At 43.9% G+C, this 15,957-nt stretch overlaps 1 protein-coding gene across 1 annotated transcript; it reads left to right on the top strand.

The window, feature by feature from the left end:
* The first annotated feature begins 598 nt into the window (after positions 1 to 598).
* Positions 599 to 15,115, top strand: s1pr2 (sphingosine-1-phosphate receptor 2). The gene is made up of 2 exons (XM_070923437.1): positions 599 to 673; positions 13,322 to 15,115. The coding sequence occupies exon 2, from the start codon at positions 13,455 to 13,457 to the stop codon at positions 14,568 to 14,570; it is 1,116 nt and encodes a 371-aa protein (XP_070779538.1). The 5' UTR covers positions 599 to 673; positions 13,322 to 13,454; the 3' UTR covers positions 14,571 to 15,115.
* The last annotated feature ends 842 nt before the right edge of the window (positions 15,116 to 15,957 follow it).

Here is a 15,957-nt window from a genome sequence, read left to right as displayed (position 1 = left end):
CTGCTAGGAGAGAGGAAGTGAAGAGGTGGAACATCTGGACTTCATTTGTGTGCTCCGGAGTGGGGAAAGGGTCCAGAAATAGGCTTAAAAAGTATTTTCCATATTAATTGCTGTCCACAAACCCGCATCAACGTTATATTTCGACACTGAGACTCGCGACTCTTTATGGGCATATGACGTTTCCATACAATCTGTCTCTCGTGTGTGTGGGTGTGTGTTTGTGTGTGTGTGTGTGTGTGTGACCGCGTATTGTGTGCGCGCCTCCCTGTCGCTTCACAGCCCCGTAGAGCTGTTGTTCCCAGAGAGCAGGAGGACAATCAGACGGACTGTTGGATTAGGGCGACAAAAGAGAAAGTGCGATCTGTATTTTTGAAAAAGTCCTCTTTGGCTTTCACCGCTCCTTTTCTTTTGGAAACGTCTTTCTTTCGGGTGATCGTTGAACGGTTTCCGCGGTGGCGCACAGCCCGATATGGATTTACCAATGACTAGACAGGACACGCCGTCTATTCCTCCACCAAACTTTTGATTGTCATCGCTGCAGCTCGACCCCGGAGCAGAGCAAAGCGCTGAACTTTGACGCATTTGTGGAAAGTGGTGACCACATGTGAGGACATTTGGAGACAAATATTTGTCGGAGCGTCTTTTCGCTGCTCTGAACCAGATCTCTCATGGGGTAAGTAATGGCAACTTCTCAAAATAAGTGTGACAGTCTGCATGTGCTGCAGCAACCTAACAAAAGGACCTGATGTGTCTCTCGCGCTACTGTAACATGCCTGCACTTTAACATTAAATTAGTTCATTTCCTTCGCTCGTGAACTCCACGAGGTTCCCCTCATTACATCAACGGCCAGTAAGCGCGTTAATCATGAAGTGAAAGTCTGCAAAACGCTCAAAATCTCGAAATGTGTCGTTGGCTCGCTCCTACCTATGACAGCAGAATGGCCCACATTAAGCAACACGCCGCTTCTGCGCTTTACTTTCCACCAGCAGAAACACTGCAGCCTGCAGCCGCACTGGATATCTGGACTCCGTGTGACAGCTGCGTTTGTTAAACACAGTGTGTGTTTCAATGAATAACATTGTGTGGTGTTAAATATTAACACGCAGGGATACAGCTGTCGATCATGGGGGGGGGGGGGGGGGGGGGTTAATGCAGTTTGCTGTATTATAGTAATGCAGTCTGTATTGCTGTTGTTGGAGGCTGAGATGAGCGTCCTCACCGGGGCCTTTTCACAAACACACACACACACACACACACACACACACAGTTCCTTGGAGCCGTTGCACAGCCTGCTGTGTCCCCCTCCCGCTCTGACCCCTCCGATGTTGTTGAGGCTTGTTCATCCGTCACTCTAAAGAAGGCATTGTATTGAAAGGATGTATTAATAAGACAAAAGCCTCCATTATCCCCATGTACCGGAGTTAATCTCGTGGGGTTGGAGATGTGCTCCAAAGAGGGAGGCAGCACACAGCTTTAATAAGGTCTTAACAGACGACTGTATATTGTTGTCAGAGATTTAAAAATGAGCCAAATATGAGAGTATCAATTTGAATATTATGTCACAATAACATACATCTGTATTATAGAAATGTGAATTGTAATTGTATATTGGAATTAAATTTAAAGTCGTTTTGAACATTCAGCCTGTGCCATCTTGTGAAGGCCTTGTAGTTAGATTTCCTTATCACCACTATAAGGCCGTTCTGACCAAACAGCATGTTGTTTCCTTGTGTCCCAAAGAGTAAACCCTGCAGAGAGGGATACATAGGTGTCAGCAGTCCAGTCATGAGGCATCCTGTTGTGGGAGAACCCTCAAATCACAATGAGATAAGAAGATAAGGTGGGGGAACTAATGTTTATTGGCCAGATAAAAGCCCCCATCCATCACCCTCTATCCTGTGGTTGGTCTGGTTCAGTCTGCACGGTGCTGTGCTCATTAGCAAGCTGTCTGAAACTGCAAAAGCTTGTGGTGGCATTATCTCAAGCCCCGGCTGAGGTTACAGGGTGAGAAACTCAACTCTCAAATGCACACGGATGCTACAAAGCCTGCTGAATTAAGACTGACAAACATCTTACTGTGATAACATCAGGAGTTGGGGGTGAAGAGGAAGCACGCTCAGCAGCATTAAGAGAGGACTATCAAGTGTTGAAGGCCCTGTCAGCAGGTTCATTGATGCTGGTGTTGTGTGAGAGCAGCTTGGTTTGTTTGGGGCATGCACGGGCGGCTTATGGACTCAGGTGCTTCTCCCAGCATGCCTTGGACTGGCTGAAGACAGGGCATGATACAGCCGGCCGGCCGTCTGCATTTCGCCCATGTGACCACATGGCTCATTGCACCAGAACAACACCCGCCATCCCACCAGGCCTGCCCGCTGCCAGGCTTCTTCACACACTTCGCCGTGCTTGGCCTGGGTGAGAGTAACCCCAGGGTGCTGTGAACAGCGTCAACTTATTGGCCAGACACTTTCGCAGCTCCTGGCACACGCAGCCTTTCATAGACCTGGAGCACACATGGTATTAGTCTTACCAGTCTATGCAGAGGAACTTTAAAATGTTTTATGTTAGAGCGCAGGCAGGCTGGCTCAGTCCAGCAGCCCATGACATCATGGGTTGAGGATCTGTGTGTTGCTGACCCAGCTCCCTCAGTGGCCCCGTTTTCCTCCACAAGATGACTGCTGTAATAGGAGCCTTGTCAATGGGGACTGCCAAGGATAGCGTGAGAAATGAAGACAAATAGATGAGTTGAATAAATAAATAGATGTATAAGAGCATGGATAGATAAATAAATGAATGGTAATTCAGCGGTGGGAACTGGATTTGCGTGATTTTTTTTTAATGGAACAGGTCACTGGGGGGTTGAAGGCGGGGATGGGTGGTGTCGATCCCTGAAAGATGCTCAGGTTTCAGCTCGGGCCTGAGAGCGGCCCGCTGATAGGAAGACTTTTTCCTTAGGGAGACTGACTTCTCTTTTGTTGTCTACACTCACCACTTTATTCAGCCATATCGGAGGAGTAACAACACTGAGGGATCAGAGGATCGACCTGCCGGAGGCGCCCTGGCTTTTATCTGGTTAAAAGAAACCAGTCAGAGGTCAATACATAACTTTCAAAAAACAATGGCAACCTTGGCAGATCATAGGAAACAATGCATGTTTTTGTACATTGCTTTTGTGCTCTTCTGTGATATTGATATTGTTCTGTGGACAGCCATCTGGGTTCTACAGGATCAGAGTTCTAGCTGGTGCTCCCCCTTTGCTTGAAAAACACTTTCCTTGGGTGTGGCAGCTGGAGCAAAATAAACGCCTTCTGTTCGCAAGTAGCCAAAGCGCAAGTCACAACACACAGCTGACAGCATGTAGCTTTCTGATTCACAGCCAAGAGCTGGGAGTGTCTGGGATCAGATAAATTAATATGGCGTCCTCTGCTTTTTACCCTTTTTGTAAACATAATTGAGAATCGGATGTCACTAAAGACTGCGCTTTCTCTTTGTTGGCAGGTAGAGAAGCACACATGCTCACACACTCTTACTTGCTCTATATGTCTGCCTCTTCAAAACAACCTTTCTGACTTGTAAGAACATGCTGTCAGTGCTGTTCTGATTATTATATAAACATTTACATAAGCTGATATTTGGTGGAGAAAAAACTATTTTAGGAAGGTGTTTTAACCAATGAAAGAATCCATTAGCTGTAAGTCTCCTGTTACATTCCTTTTCCACTTGAGGGACTTGGACAAACTATAAGACCCCCCATGACCAGGAGCTGATGCTTGTAGCAGCATGCCAGGATTTCCTGACGCTTTCTGGGGTGAGAATAAGGCTGTTCTTCTTCTGTCACATTTGAAGCTTGCACCATCCCTGCAAATGGTTTTCCGAGCTCTGACTGGCATTTTTCATTGTGCAGCGTTGCTCCACAGGCAGGAACATCACACATCTTTCAGAGACAATGACAAGTAGATTGAATACAAGGTTTCTGGTTACTGCTGTGGCTTTGGAAGGGGCCGACAGCACTTTGCAACCTCTCTTTAGGTTATACAGTGTGATTTATGAAGTGGATGGGAACAACCTCATGCTGTCTGTTCTAGCGGCGGACTTAATCAGTGTGGTCATGTCGTGGTTTCCTGATTTCTGGACATTCTCAGCGTTCACTCTCGAGCGATCTTGGAGCAGGTACACATGAAGATGTTGTAGTTTTGGAGACCTCCTCCTCCTCTTCTCTTCTCTTTCTTCTTCTCTCTTGGAAGCCTTTGTTATCCAGACAGCTTTGTTTGTGCAGCTGGAAAACTCAGCAGGATTACTTCAACACCCCACCTCCCCAGATCCAGAAGTAAAGCTGGAGACAGTTTTCTTGGATTTTGAATTGCCCAATGCAGCCTGTGAGAGCCATTCATTTTGTTTGGAACTGAAAGTTGACTTGGTCTCTCCTCCTAATGAGCTCTTTCAGATTTTCTAATGACTGACAGACTTTAAAAATAAGGCAAAATGGCTGTGATGGCCTGTTTTGTTAGAAAGAGCTATTAAGATTGTTTACCCTGCAAAAGCCTCAGCTTCAGTCTTTCTGGTCTTAAAGACATGATGGAATTAACCTCCAGCCAAACACAAGCCGGGTCATGACAGAGGCCAGACTGCTCCATCGCAACAGACAGATTGGAAGTGGATTCTGTTTACTTTAAACGAATATGACAACTGCTCAGACATGTCCATTTCAGATGAGCCTCGTTGAGGTCAAAGTCAAGTAGCTGTTGTCTCGTACCCTGTGAAAAGCTACACCACAGCAATACTCACTTTCTGACCTGCAAAATATCCCTTGGCAAGTCACTCTGCTGGAGCCTTGCATAAGCCTCGGTAAAGCTGCATAAAAAGCTAAGCTGTTTACTGTGGGGTCTTTTCTTTTTAAAAATCTTTACTCGTGCCAAGAGGTAAAACAGACATAGTGTCCCTCTACAACTCGTTAAATACCCTGGGGTCTCTTTCCATGCACATATTCACTGGCCTTTAGATGCAGGTTGTAACTGCACTGGCCCTGCACAAATAATTTGTACAGTTTAAGATATGTTGTCCTCAAGCCAGAGAGGCTAATTGATGTTGACATTGCAAGAGTTTTTCAAGAAATACATTTGCTCCTCAAAGCAAGAAATTCTTAAATTGTATAAAATACTGAGGAACAACTGTGGACTGTGTGGACACAACAATGTTCCCTCTCCAGGCAACTGTGTTTTTCTCCAACAACAGAGCTGTGTTTAATGGATCTGTGTTTGCCAGATGAGTCTGGAGTTGTTTTCCTATGCTGGACCATGAGGAGAGATGGAGGGCCTCCATCAATTCATCATCTTATCAGTGAGTACTAGGCAGAGGCAATCAGGGTGGCTGTATGCCCCTGTGTGTTAGCCTGTGTAGATGGTATCATTTTCCATTGTGCAGTGCTTTGCTTTGTCGCCAGCGCTGCCCCTCCTCTCCTCCTCTACTCCTCTTTGATTTTTTTTGCATGCTGTGCCGTGACTTTCTGTGAAGATGCTCAGCGCATTGAAAATCACCAATCATAAGTGGAACAAACACGAGTGTCACAGTCACAGCAACCCTCCACGCTACCAACACGCACAGTTGCATGGACATATGTAGTCATGTCTCGTGTTCATTGCACGCAACAAATAATCACAAGCTCTCTCACGGCAACCTCACAGTTTCCCAAAGAAGCAACCGAACATGAGAAGGGGTGGAGTTCAAGGTCTAGCAACAGAGTAGAATAGGAGCAGGCAGCCAGGACAAAAGAGACCTAAAAGAGGGTTCAAAGCCATTCATTAGGGGAGACCTCATTGTAAAGACAAGAACATGGGAAGGTGTGAGAGGGGCAGAGTGGCTGAAACTTGAATCAAGCATTCAGATCTGAGGTTTCTAATGCAAGCCAGCCAGACCTGATCTAACTACCTACTGCATCACAACAGCCAGTGTGCGTGTGTCCTACATTTGTATTAAGCACGCCATGTGGTTAACACTACCTTAACTATGCAGATACAAACCTGACAAAATCATAGCTGAGCGTTTTCCATGTGTGGTTTGCTGCTGTACCATGTAAAGCTTGAATTCTCAGAATAGTTCATTACTTTCAATCACAGATCAGTTTGCACATGCATGCTGTAGAAATACAGAGATGTGTCTTCAAGGATGATACTATGTTTTTTTTTTACTTTTAATTACTAACATATTGAAACAGCACATACGTTTTTGCACTGACACTTACACAGTTCTGAGAAAGTAGTTTCTTGGTGCAGAGCTCCAGCGTTTCCTTAATGGAGAGCTGATTGCACAGTATGTGCTGTAATGAAGTCTTTAATGGGGGACTATAAGAACATGTCTGCCCCAGATGTGTGCTAAATAAATCCCTCTTGATGTGCATTTAATCACCTCTTTGTGGCCTTGTCTTTTGATCTCTGTGGTGAAGTTTGAAATATACGAGGGGAGGAGGGGGTGTTAAGAGTGAGAATGATGTGGCTCTGCAAATCAGGGAGCAGCATGAAAGGGAAATATGCAAAATAGAGCGATATAAAAACATGAATAATTTGGAAGCGAGTGACTTGAGTTGACAGGAATGGTCAGAGGGTGAAGGTATTACAGTAATTGCCTCTCCGGCGCCACCCTTGGAGATCCCCAACCCCCCCAATGGGGCAGACTGGGGGAGGGGGGGTGTCTGCCGGTCATGCGGGTTATGGCTCCTGAGGCTGTATGATGCCCTTCTTTACGCAGCTCTTTGTCTCCAGCTCCTCTCACTGCCACTCTAAGAGCCACAGCAAATGAAGAGCTGCCATAAATAAAGCTTTGCAAAGTTGCAGAGATGAAGTGACTGAGAACAGAAAACAAGAAGAGTCACCATGAAACACGCAGAAAAGAAATGCTTTCTGTTCCTGACTGAACTGTGTCAACAGACTGGACCCCTCAGAAGAGGCTGTACCCAAACTGTCAAATCGTTTGACGAGCGAAAGGGTAATCCCTAATTATATGATGAAACCCCATGTATTGGGGACACTCACTCCCCTAATATCTAGCAGCTTATACGCTGTTTTAATGAAGCATAACTGTGTTAGCATAGTAACAGACAAAGAGAGAGGAAGGTTTTCTTTTGGAGCTAAAATTAAACCACGAACACAGCGTGAAAAAACAAGAGGGAACCGTTTACTCTGTCAGTAAAAAGGAACTGTTTTGTTCTTTGCCTCTCATCTAATGCCATGATGCCGGTATCATGTCACTGATGCAAAGCAATAAATACTTCTTTATTTTTATTTTAGTCACAAAATTTTTTTGTTTGTCTGTAACATCCTTTGGAAAGTCACAGATATTTCTTTGCCATGTTTTTTTCTATCAAACTTGTTCCTCCAATTGAGTTCCTCTCTAAGCAACACACTGTGAAATATTGCAGGCCCCCATCTCATATCTCTTCGTCTGTTCTGCCTCTCGATCGTGCAAGTTGGAGTGCAACACTAAAACAGGCTCTCTTATTTCTCGGTTGCACTTCCCCTTAAAATCCAAATTTTTCATTTGTCTGCTGATTTCATGAGTTGCTGGTGTTTCAAAACAACAGATCCTGGCGACTTCTTTGCCTGTATTTCACTCCTCCATCCTCGAGTACAAGGCCACAGTGTGTGAAATCACTGCCAGAATGTGTCTCTCAGGATTTTACTGCTTTACTCACGACTTCCGGTGTTTAGGAAGTATCAGTAAATAGCTGTAAATATCTCATCAAACAGATAAGAAAGAACAAAAGTGACTGTACGCTCTGCTTGTAGTGGCATTTAATATTGTGAATGTCTATTAGTAGGTTTTGAGGAATTGAAGTGAATGCATTTCTACTTTGGGTTACTTAACTGCTACTTTGTACCACAGTAGGAAGTTGAGGTTTGGTGCATAGTTTCACCTCAAACATATGTTTTTGAATGCTATCTTCACGTCAGCTGTGTATCTTCATCATCACTGTTTTAGGCATGTAACAGCGACTACTCAAGATAAGCTCAGGCAGCTCTGGGTTTATTTTGACAAAATAAGAGTCACTGTGCGACTATTTAGTCTGTGCTGTGACCAAAGTCATTTGAAGGACCAGGGCGCAGCTCAGTCATGTCACAGCAGCAACATGAATCCTCTTCATCCCAGTTACAGTGATGCTGGAAACATTAATGCTTTTTCCTGGTAATTGACTGCGGACAATCAATAGTGTTGCTGTGCTGATGTGAAAAGATTTCCCACACAGAGCCCTGGGGCTCAGTGATGGACAGAGAGACGCTGCAGCCACCTGCCAGCAGACACAGTCCATCCCTGTGTTTTCTGTTGATGCACAGTGTGACTACATGGAGCCGCTCAATGCAAAAAAAAGGCCTGCCTTAAAGGGCCCATGTGTGCAGTGGCTTGTGACGGCTTAGAGGAGCACTGAGCTGTAAGTGTAAAGTCAAGATCGTGTAGGACGTCATTGCTGATAAAGTTTAAGAAACGGAAAAGTGTAGAGAACGACTGGTTGTTCTTTTTATACATGCATCTTTCGGTTGAGTCGTTTCCTTACAATTCAAGCTGTTGTGGTAGCAGAGGCAAAATTTTGTGGTGGTAATAGTTAGTTGTGTTTTCTCCCGTGTGTCTGACATGTCAACACTTGACTGAGGGAAATGTTCTGACTACGTTGCTGTGCTTTGCACATGGAATTTTCCTTCCAGGAGCCACAGCTCAAGTAAACGAATCATAATGGATGTTTTTATTATTATTTTTTTTACATCAGTTGAACACATGTAGGTGGAACACAAGTGTGAAGACTCACAGATGTTTTCTGGTCATTGTGGTTGCAGCACCCACAGGTCAGTTAGAAGATGCTGGACACAAGAAGCAGAAAGGTGTAGACTAATTCAGTTTACAGTATAGTATATATATATATAGTAAAGCACTCTCAGAGCTATACTCTGATGCCTTAGCGGCTGTGACAGTGAACAGGAAAGAACAAATCATAGATGCTTTCTCTGTGTCCATGATGGATTAACTTGTGGTAAGGCGGGTGCCTTGTAGAGGGCGCAGGAAGTCATTAAATCTCCTTAAAATGGAAAATGTACATGATTAACTTTTTCATATTATAGTCCTAACAAAGAGGACCTCTCTGTTATAGGCTCATGCCTTCTGGCTTTTTTAAAAGGAGATTATGTGAAGAAACACATGGTCATGCTGTGAAAAAAGAGGCTGGTTTGGTGCTATGTTGCCACTACAGCGGCTTGTGAGCAGGGAGTGTGAAAAGCAGATGGAGAAAGATGTGTTGCAGGGTGTTTCAGCCCACAAACTGCTCAACAGCAAAACATGCTGAGTGATTCTTCTAGGTAAACAAACAGTAAACACATTTGAATGAAAACAAGACGAGCTGCAAATGTAAACTGTCCAAACACTGCTGTTATCTAGGACAAAATGTTTGTGGAAGATTGTACATGTAAGTGTGTGTACATGGAAACGTGGGCATGCATGTTATGTCAAAGGTTCGGAGCTCTGTTTTTGTTATAAGTGCTTTCCCCCAGAGAAAGTGGAGCCAGGTGTAAGTAGAGTGTGACAGGTAGCAGGTGGTGTAATGGGGCGGCGTTGCCTTGGTTTTTGGAGAGCAGGCGCTCTGCTAATTGGGGCTTATCAGGTGTTTCTGGGAAAAACACCTGAGGCTTTGTGCAGCCGTCAGTCCCATGATGGAGAGGGGAACTCTGTCCCTTGTTAGGATTAGGTGAAAACAAGAGTCAGCTTTCAGCAGCAGCCATCACTCCCTTTTGAATCATCTTTTGGATGTTAGAAAATCCAAACTCTATATGCAGCTGTTTGGAACTATGGTTTCTTGGTCGACTAAAGGATGTTTTCATATGTATGTGGTCGTGAAAAGTTGACATAACTGTGAAAATCCTAAATACTCTGTGTGAGCATGTGTTTATGTGAACATGCACTACAAGAGCAGCTCTGCTTAATTTCTTTCTTTCTGATAGGATATCCTGTGTCAGGTGTTTGTCTCTTGTTTGACTTCCTTTGTCTCTTTGGCACTCGTTTCTTTCATCACCTTGTCTAACCGTGTCTGAGCGTCACTGTGAAATCCAGACAGGATATTATGTTATCCGTCTTTCTGCAAACTCTCTACACCTTCACCTACACCGCAGTACTTTGACATTTGTCATTTGTTCCATCATCTCTGTCCTCCAACATCTACATACTTATGTATATGCATTACTTTGGAACAACTCAGTCAGTGGATTTACATGTTTAAAGTTTCCCTTAAAGGCATTTCACTGTTATTGTGCCTTGTATTTGACAAATAGAATTGATTGAATTGATTGAATACTTGAACACTATTAAAGTTTACTTAGTTCTATTTTTAAAGATGATTAATGCAACCTAAATTTACAAAGCTTATATTTACAGTTAAATATATATATATATATATATATATATATATATATATATATATATATTAAGTTACATTGAAATATGTCTTTAATGCATATGTGTATTAATAGTAAAAGTGTATACAGTTGAATAGATTGGATGTGCGTACAGGTAATACCACACAACATCAGATGCACAAGAAATATATTTAAATATACTTTTGCAATGGTATAACAACATTTCTCTGCCCCTGGTTGCATAATTAAAATTCTAATATATTTTTGAAATTGTACTAAATTATTAATCCATTCATAGAATACTAGGTATACATTTAGTATTCTAGTCACACTAGTAATATTAATATTATTATTTTTTAAATACTGGAACTATATATTGATAAGTATAGTTTTTTGGGGGTTGTGCTGCTGTTGCTATCCCATTGTGTAAGTTAGGAAAGGAGTCATTGGTCGACATGGCATGACAACGTTTTTGACAATGTGTTATGTCTATTGTGGAAGTGTGACAGTGATGTTTGGGTCGAACACAGGGCACAACTTTTACAACAGGTCGGAGGGGGGGGAGGGGCCACATAGCAGGAAGTTGCACTCCTGTCGACCAATCACCGTGGAAACATCTGAATGGCACACGGCAGGTAGAGGGGCGGGACATCGCTGCGACAATGAGACAGCGCTGTAGGCAAACCAGCCCGTCAGGTTTCCTACACACAGTGAAATCCCTTGATGACAGATGCCAAGGACAGGAGGTGACAGGAGAACCTTGAGCTGTCTACACAACACATGAGAGAACTGTACTGGGAAAACCTGGCAGAGCTGAGACAAAAAACAACATCAAGCAAAGCAAAACCAGTGCGCACAGTGGAGACACAGAGCTGGTTTATATCGGCTGCCTTTTCCATTAATAAAATCATTATAGGCTGCAATAATGTAACCTAATGTAATTACGCTGGTGCAGCTGGCACATGTGCTCAGCCTCAAGCCTCTTATTTGTGTCTATTAATGGAGCTGAAAAGGATGGGGGGAGACGGGCGGTTTGATACGGCAGTACAGATAAGAGAGTGCTTAACTGTAAATACATTTCTGCTATGATACAGCTGCAGCAGCCAAATGGAAATGCACTGTCCCATTATTAAGGCTGAAGGGCAATGCTCTCCACACTGAAGGAGACTATTGTTCTTTGTTCCTGCTTAAGGAAACAGTGTGCTGGTTATTACTGGCAACCAATAGCGCCTGTGTGTCGAACCTGCATGAATGCAGGGGGAATGCTTTGCTACAGTAGTGTGTCAGTCACAATTAGCTCTGTGTGTGAAGATACATTTCTGTGCACGTGCAGAGTGCGACACGTCACATGGATGAATTTGTGTGTGAGGACGTCACAGTGATGTTTCAGATTCCTGCCTTTGTGTCCAGATGCCGTTCCACATGCATGCTCTCTGTCTGGCTTTGTCTCGCTCCCTCTCCATCTTTCACTCTCTCTGATTTTGAGTGAAAGCCCAGCAGAACAGAGAAGAGGTTCAGCCCCAGTTTCCACTAAAGGTTTCCAGTTAAGAGCTGCTGCAGCCGTCCAGACTAGTTGCAAAAGACAAGCAGTGGAAGCATCAGTGTTCAATTACCTCTGGAGCTGGTCTGCAGCGGGATCCTGTTACTTCTGACAGGTTTAAGACATCAGCTCCACCTCTAATTAGATTTCCAGAGCCTCCAACTTTCCTTTGTTTTCAGCCCTGTAGCTGCAGTCCATTTTATTTTGTTTTGGTTTGTTTATAGGTTTCTCCTTGAAAAGGAGTCATTTGAAGCCACATTAGTGGTTCACAAGGTTTTTGTTAATTGGTTTGGGTGCGTCATTTTAAAACTTTCGTTTTTCTGCATTGGCTTCACACTAATACACTTGTTTATGTATTCTGTCATTGGATAGATCAGACAATAAGAACATATGCCCATAAAGAACCAAAAAGACATAATGTCAATGTGCATTTATATAATTATTCTGACCAGACCTCAGTATAACACACACAATGTGGAAAATCTATAGTGTAATGAATACTCAAAATTGTGTCATATGCAAATGGATTATGATTTGCTTTTGATGCACCTCAGTCAAGTCTTACAAAGCTTTTTCTGTCAGGGAAGCTCCCACCTTTTCCTCTCGGTTATCTATTTGATTTGCTGTTAGTGAACTGATTGGAAGGGGCGGGTCAGGATGAAGAAGTCTGGCTGGTCCACAAGTTATGCTGAAGTTTCAAGAGGTAGCTCACTGGAGTGGAATGGTTCGTTCTCCACTACAATGCCGTGTGTTGACAGCCGAGTGCTCGGACAGGGTTAGTGGAATGTCCCCTTCAGACTGCGAGCGCAGCCCTTTGTCTCAGCACCAGCGCTCTGCCTCACAGAGTATGTCTTCTTCTACCTGAAGATATCTCTGCCTGCACAGGTTCACCATCCAAAAAAAAGGGAAGATCTTTTTTACAATAACGTACAACTCCCTTGTGAACCTCTGGATTATTACTTTCCATTTTAGAGTCCAACAAGCTGCAACTGTTGCCTGTGTGGGCGTTCAGTTTGGGATGTAACAAATGGACATAGTGAGTGCAGTGTGTTCACTCGCTATGTGGCCGTTCATTTATGTCATGGTCTTAAAATGTAAAATGCCAACTCTTTTGAATCTGTTTATGTGTTAGATCCTCAATAGATTGCTGTTCCTCCACTCTTAAACTTTTACAATGGAGTCTTCTTCAAGTGAACTTAAGAAAATGTTTAGTTTCCACTGTACAGACTGAGAACCAGGTTGTTGCCTGGTTACTTTGTCTTGCCAGAGGACTTTGACTTTGGCGTGTGCTTTACTTTGCTAAAAATGTATGTTTGCTTTGTCACTGTTTATTTCATTAGTGCAATAAAATGTCCCATGTCAGTAACCCAGACCTTCTCTTCCTTTCTGTGTCTGCAGGTGACCCACATAGAGCTCCTTAGACGTGACTGTGGGACAGGCAGTCTCCCCCCCAGCCTGGACCCTCTTCCTGTCCTTTTCCTTAAAGGCAATGACTATCAGCTTAGACACTCCGCACAACTCCACTGTGTGAATGAATCTTTGCCGTAAAGCCGCTGTGCTCTGCCAACCTGTCACCATGAAGAGCAAGTATTCCCAGTACTACAATCGAAGTCTGATCCACTCCTACTATGCCTTTGCTAAGAACATGACCACCCAGGAGCTGGATAAACATATTGAAAATAAAAAACAGCTTACCACCCTGCACATTGTCATCGTGGTCCTCTGCACCATCATCATCCTGGAGAATCTGCTGGTCCTGATTGCTGTCTGCCGCAACAAGAAGTTCCACTCTGCCATGTTTTTCTTCATCGGCAACCTGGCATTCTCTGACCTGCTGGCTGGCTCGGCCTACATAGCCAACATTTTTCTATCAGGGTCAAGGACCTTTGAGCTGGTGCCTGTGCAGTGGTTCATCCGGGAGGGCACGGCGTTTATCGCTCTGGCAGCTTCAGTTTTCAGCTTGCTGGCGATAGCTATAGAGCGCTATACTGCTATCACCAAGGTCAAGGTGTACGGCTCCACCAAAACGTGCCGCATGTTCCTTTTAATAGGAGCTTGTTGGGTTACCTCCATCCTGCTCGGAGGGCTTCCCATCATCGGCTGGAACTGCATCAACAACCTCCCTGAATGCTCAGCCGTTTTGCCACTCTACTCAAAGATATACATCCTCTTTGTTGTCACCATTTTCAGCCTCATACTACTCTCTATTGTCATCCTCTATGTGAGGATCTATTTGATTGTACGCTCCAGCCACCAGGAAGCGACCAACTCACCAGCCTATGCCCTTTTGAAAACTGTCACTATAGTGCTGGGTGTCTTCATCATGTGCTGGCTGCCTGCTTTTACCATCCTCCTCCTAGATTCATCCTGCAGGATACAATTCTGCCCTATCCTCTCCAAAGCAGACATCTTTTTTGGCTTTGCCACTCTGAACTCAGCGCTTAACCCAGTGATCTACACGCTACGCAGCAAAGACATGAGAAAGGAGTTTCTGCGTGTGTTGTGCTGCTGGGGGGTGCTGCAAAGCGGGCGGCCCTCAGACCGTTGTCTGGTCCCTCTTAAGAGCTCCAGCTCTCTGGAACACTGCACCAACAAACATGAACACCAGACCACACCCATCATGCAAGATTGTACCACCTGTGTCTGATATGGTGCAAACAAAATTAGAGAGCTTGTGTGCATGCGTGTGTGAGTGAGAGAAAGCATGTGTGTATGTGAGATCAGGTAGAGAGGCTGTGATAAGACGGAGAGATGTTAGAAAAGAAGTGAGCGTAGCCTGACATGCCTGGCAAGGCTGCGACGCAGCTGTCTGTTGAGATGCATTCTAAAATGCAGACTTTTTCTTATTACAATCAAAATTGTGTGAATTCACAATCAGCATTCAATCGATTCACCCATGTAGCACGATGGGTAAAAACGCAATGTTTCAAGAGGGAACCAATTTTGTGGGTGAGAACTTTCAGAAATGTGAAAATAGCTTTTTCGTGGGTACTCTCATTGATTAATGTGGAGTCGCAAACCATTTTCATGTATATGCCTGTCATCTTGTTTTTCTCTCTAAACATGTAAACCTGTATTAAAAGCCAAAAATAGAAACAAACATACATAATATCATAGTTATGGTGAGTTGTTTTGGGCCTTTCAAGAACTGCAACAGTGCAAAGCTGTAGATTACTTCAGAGATTGTTGTCCTTCGACCACATTACTCTCCTTTACTGATATATGTACACATTAGACTCACAGAATCATCACTCATTCTTTACAGAGCTAGGGGAAGTGATCATACTCAGCACTGCACTCCACAGAAGCCAAATTACCACGAGTGCTCCCTAAACAAAACCAGGGCTATATATTCCCTATATATCCTTGCTTAAACCATCTGATTAACTACAACAAACTTACATAATCTGCATACATTTAATGCATGAATTTCTAATTTATTTGTAAGCGCTGATATATTCCAGCTCCAGCTTCCATCACTAACACCCCTTCCCTCATTTGTCCTCATAATCTGTCCCTCTTGCTTTTACTGTTGTCTTTTGTATCTTAACAGTTTCCGTAGAGGAAGGCCTAATCAGAAAGTACATTTCCTTTAGTGAGTTGGCACTGATGAATCTTACTCAATGACAGCTGTCCAGCAGCTTTGACTGATGGGACTGATGCCCTGACAGTGTTGTAGCAACATAGCAGCAATGTGCTGTCTCTGTTTGTGCCTTCCTCTTGGGGAATTAGGCTGAATGTATGTATGAAGTGTTTGGGGCAGCCGCTCCATTGTTGACAGTATTATTGATCATCATTTTGAATTACCAAGTCATTGACGAGCAGAGAGTGGGATGAACAGGTTAAGTCACTCTCACTGTGAAGTCTTAAATAGCACCATGAACAAGAATTTATTGTGAACATCCTGGTTTAATTTGCTAGCCATATGCCGTGTGCAACTAAAGATGTAAACACATCTCAGCTTTCCAAAGACCCCTCACAAAATAGGAGAAGATCCGGTTTCAAACGCACGGGGGGGGGGGTCCTGCCCTCCT

This window comes from Enoplosus armatus, chromosome 17, assembly GCF_043641665.1.
Source record: "Enoplosus armatus isolate fEnoArm2 chromosome 17, fEnoArm2.hap1, whole genome shotgun sequence".
Lineage (NCBI taxonomy): Eukaryota > Metazoa > Chordata > Actinopteri > Centrarchiformes > Enoplosidae > Enoplosus > Enoplosus armatus.
This window is presented reverse-complemented; position numbering and strand designations above follow the sequence as displayed.

Excerpts from the sequence above, each read along its gene's own strand:
- s1pr2 (XM_070923437.1), top strand. The coding sequence starts at position 13,455 with ATGAATCTTTGCCGTAAAGCCGCTGTGCTCTGCCAACCTGTCACCATG.